Source organism: Malus domestica, chromosome 05 (assembly GCF_042453785.1).
Source record: "Malus domestica chromosome 05, GDT2T_hap1".
Classification (NCBI taxonomy): Eukaryota; Viridiplantae; Streptophyta; class Magnoliopsida; order Rosales; family Rosaceae; genus Malus; species Malus domestica.
The window spans coordinates 11454278-11458471 of NC_091665.1; the positions used below are offsets into that span (position 1 = coordinate 11454278).

Below are 4194 nucleotides of genomic sequence, written 5' to 3' on the forward strand. Positions count from 1 at the left end.
CACAAGAGACCAGCGCCAGGACGCCAGCGGCGTCTCGCACGCAGAAACCCTGGACCTTCCATTCTCCATTTATATGTCGTTTATGAGTTAAATAGGATTTTTTTTTTCTTTGAATTAGACGGATATTCGAATAAATAATCTCTACTTCGGAACGTTATCATTTTCATTTTTTAAAAAATAAAAACGTACTTGGTATCAATTTTTAGTTTTTTAAAAAATGGACAAAATATTCATGGCATGCCAAATATTTTAGAGGTATAAAAGGATCAGCAAAATTTGCCTAATAAAACTGGAAATTCATTGCTCTCTTAAATAAACAACCTATCAACCAAAGAAAATGGAGGAAAACTGATGGCATATGTTTCACAACCTTAAACCAAGAATCAACAAGCACGACATATTAGGATATACAATCAGAAAGCGCAGGAATTGTAAAAGTTGCTCACATTTTCTTTACTAAAACTTGGTAGCCGAGGGTTGCTGCTAGTTTCTCCATGTCAATCTCTGGATGTAGCGGTGTATCAAGACGAGTATCACAGTTCAAGAGAAGCTGAAGATGTAAGTGATTCTCTGCACTATACGTCCTGAACTCGTCTCTATCAAAACCTCCCTAACACCATCAGCTTAAACAGGATCTCTGGACGTATCATGTACAGATGGCCACCAGTGTAATCCGCATAAATGATACTCTGTCCACTTCAATCATAATCAACTCATTCAGCAAAAGCAAGTCATTGTTCTTTATCCTCGTCAAGAAAGCGCTAACCATCAGTTGGACAATCATCATACCATGCTTTGTATACCATACTCTTCTTTCCGGAGTTGCATAACTTACCTATTTAATATCCTTGGTACTCCAAACTACAAAAGACCCTTTGTTCGTAAACTCACATGGATGGAAACCATTCATGGCCTTTCCCATGAGTGCCATAGCAGCAATGCTTGGAAATTGCTTCTTCTGAAACTCATCTACGGTTGGCTTCGAACATTGTGATTGAAAACCAACTTTTTCAGACTTTTTTTGGGATGGTACTTTAGACCACCTCTGAATCCAAGAATGAGAAAGCGTTATATTTTGACCTTTCCTGGCCGAGTCAATGGGAGACGACTCACAATCCCTTAATAGCATTGCAGCTTGATCTGGCACCATCTGTTCTTTGCCAAGAAATCTGCTGTTTGAGCTTTTTGTACCATAAGCAGGCTGAGTTGCAGTCAACTTGAGCCGTTTAATCCAACTGCTTCTTATTTCTAGTCCCTGAGACCCTTCTCGACACGAATTGGAGTTTGAATTTGTCGGCTGCTCAGCATGAGAAAGGAGATGTTCCACATCCAAACTTTGGGTTCTTGAAGTGCTCGTCTCCCTTTCTTCTGCTGAATCAGGAAGCTCTTGATTTATATCAGGTAATTTTGAGTATGGAAGTCTAGCACCATTCTCTTCTCCACCTGAAGTGAAGGCTGATCGAGATTTTGATGACTTCTTGCTACTCTCAACATGCTGCAAAATTCAAAAATTGGAATGGCTTCCTATTTAGTGCTATGCTAAACACGTTATTAAATTCAATCTAACATAGCATGATCCTTTAAAAGCCAATTTCCTTGGAATGCAGCATATAAGGTGTTTCGGGTGTGAACAAACAGTAATTCCAAACTATGGATCTTAACCAATTATTCACAGAAACAGAATTTGTAAAATTTACCTTATCTGATGCGGATGATGCTACACCTGATTCAACAAGCAAAACCCATTATTAGCCAAAAGGCATGATGAAACAGAACACTGAAAAACTTATTATATGTTTATACTGTATGAACTCAATAATAATTACTTGCCAAAACATATGTTAATCCAAACATGATGCTGCAAAAGCTAAATAGCCTATACATTTAACATGGTATAAATAATGTTCTACTAAGCTGAGATTCCTGAAATATAAGTGTAACTACCAGGAAGAAGGTTATCCTGGAAAGCATCCATGTCCAAAATATCTGTTTCAGATGATGATTCGAGTGCATAAGCCTCGACATCTCTTACATCTTCCTCTCCGTTACTGTCTGTAGGGCTCCTGTAAGGTAGTAGCTTCAATCTAGGCTGAGCAGGGAGACCATAGTCCGTGGAAAAACCAAAAAGATCACCGAAAGCTTTTCCTTTCAATTTTGTTGATGCAGTTGACTGTCTGAACATTTGACCTTGTTCAGGCAAGTTAACACCAGTCTTTTTTGTGATCTGAAAATGGTGAGTTGTCTTTGAAAACATGGGAGGACCTCTAGATGATTCTTCCTCAGCATTGACAGTAGCACATATTCTCATAGTCTCTGTGTTATGCACAGAACGCTGCAGGCTTGGCAGAGATCGGTGAAATACCTTTTCCAATTCGGTCACCTCTTGGGGACTGGTGTGGCTTGAAAGCAATCCAATACCAGACTGATTTTGCATTTCCTGGAAATTCCTACTGAAAAAATTCGGTTGCTGCTTACTGCTTGTGGAGGGGTTGTGCTGTAATAAAACCATATCATTCTGCCTTGGCAATGAACCTCCTGATCTTCTAGAGACAAAATTGTTATCGAAGTTTTTCTCATGAGCCAACGTGTGATTGTAACTGTTTGTGACATGCTGTGGAGATGCAAAAAGCGAGTTGGATAGATTAATTTCCTCTTCACTACACAGGAAAGATGAGAAAGTAGGCCCACCCTTAAGTTGATGCGGCACAATTTTGGAATCTGATCTCGTTGATTCATCCTGAAAAGACTTGGAAATAGCTAGGCTATTGTTATCAAGAAAATTATGATATTTCACCTGTCGCTCTGGAGGTGGTGATGTGGCTTCCAAAGCCCATGCATCAGTAGGAGTCCAGGCAGGCAATGCTGGTGGGCTACACTCAGTAAGTACTCCCCCATGGAAAGTAGAATTTTTCTGATTTGGTTTAGCAACACTAGCCTTTGGAGGAACACTGAACATTGGAAAGGACTGGCCTTCTGATATCGCTTTCCTTGTTTTCTTTGAACTCTCTGCCAGACTGAAACCCCCATCGATCTTTCTTAATCTCTTCGGTTCAGTTACTTCTCCGAACCCTCTAAACAAGGAATGCTTCTTAACACCACGATTGTGTTGTTGCGCCTCCTCATAACGAATTGATACATTGCCACAAGCTTTGGTTTCTGACTTACAACTTGTGCACATCCAATGAGCCATCCAAACAGATTCGTAAGGATGTGAAGCTAGCTCACTTGTTCCTTCACTATCATGATACGATCGCGCAACCCGATCAGACATGATAATAAACTACCCAAATTCGAAAATAACAAGTTTATCTCAATGGCTCATCAAAGATCACCTAAACACCCAAGACACCAACAAAAATCATCAACCTCCATATTTCCATATGTTACATAAAAAAATGAGAAATTCGAAGCCATGGTAATCCAATATGTATATAAAAGTTCCAAATTTAAACTAAAAAAGATCACGTTCTTTTCCCAGATTATAACCGTGGGGAAAAAATTAAAAAAAAAAAAAAAAAAAAAACCTCTCCTGGGTATTATTCTTATTGCTAAAGAAACCTACTTTTCAATTTTTGTTAATGCAGGCACATAAAATTCCAATATATTTGTACACAGACAATTGCAACCAAGTATATCATTTCATCATTTCAAAACTTAACTAACAAAAAATAGAGCAAAAGAGAGAATTGAAGCCAAAGTTACCTCCACAGGTGAAGATCCAGAGGAGGAGATGGTAACCAAAGCGGAGAGAGAGAGAGATATGTATATGAAACCCAAAAGAGAAAAGCTTTTATTAAAGGGGATGTGAAGCAGAAGAAGAGGTAGAGGAAGGAGGATCTGAAAGCAGAGGCTTGACAGCGTTTGCTCGGCCAGACAGCCACAGCCACAATATGTGAGCTCCAAGCCTTGGCCAAATAGGGGAGAAAAGGGGACCCAATTCACCTGCACTTTTCCAATTGCTGTTTTTATACTTTTTCTTTCGTTTATTCATTTAAATACTTTATATTATTGTGTATATTTGTTCATAAATGTATGTGCATGCATCATTTTATTAGAAAATTAGGACAAAATGGGACCTTTATTTTTTATTTTTTTAACATGGTATGCATTAAATGGGTTTGTAATGCACAACACATATGAGTATGTGGTTAATTTGGATGTAATATGTGACACACTGTTACATTGTAAAGACAT

At 38.6% G+C, this 4194-nt stretch overlaps 1 protein-coding gene across 1 annotated transcript; it reads right to left on the minus strand.

The window, feature by feature from the left end:
- Positions 1–275: 275 nt before the first annotated feature.
- LOC114824783 (uncharacterized) lies at positions 276–3967 on the minus strand. Its single transcript, XM_029102027.2, has 4 exons — positions 3703–3967; positions 1945–3332; positions 1698–1723; positions 276–1495 (listed from the first exon to the last, which is right to left on the minus strand). The coding sequence occupies exons 2-4, from the start codon at positions 3269–3271 to the stop codon at positions 836–838; spliced, it is 2013 nt and encodes a 670-aa protein (XP_028957860.2). The 5' UTR covers positions 3272–3332; positions 3703–3967; the 3' UTR covers positions 276–835.
- Between the last annotated feature and the right edge of the window lie 227 nt (positions 3968–4194).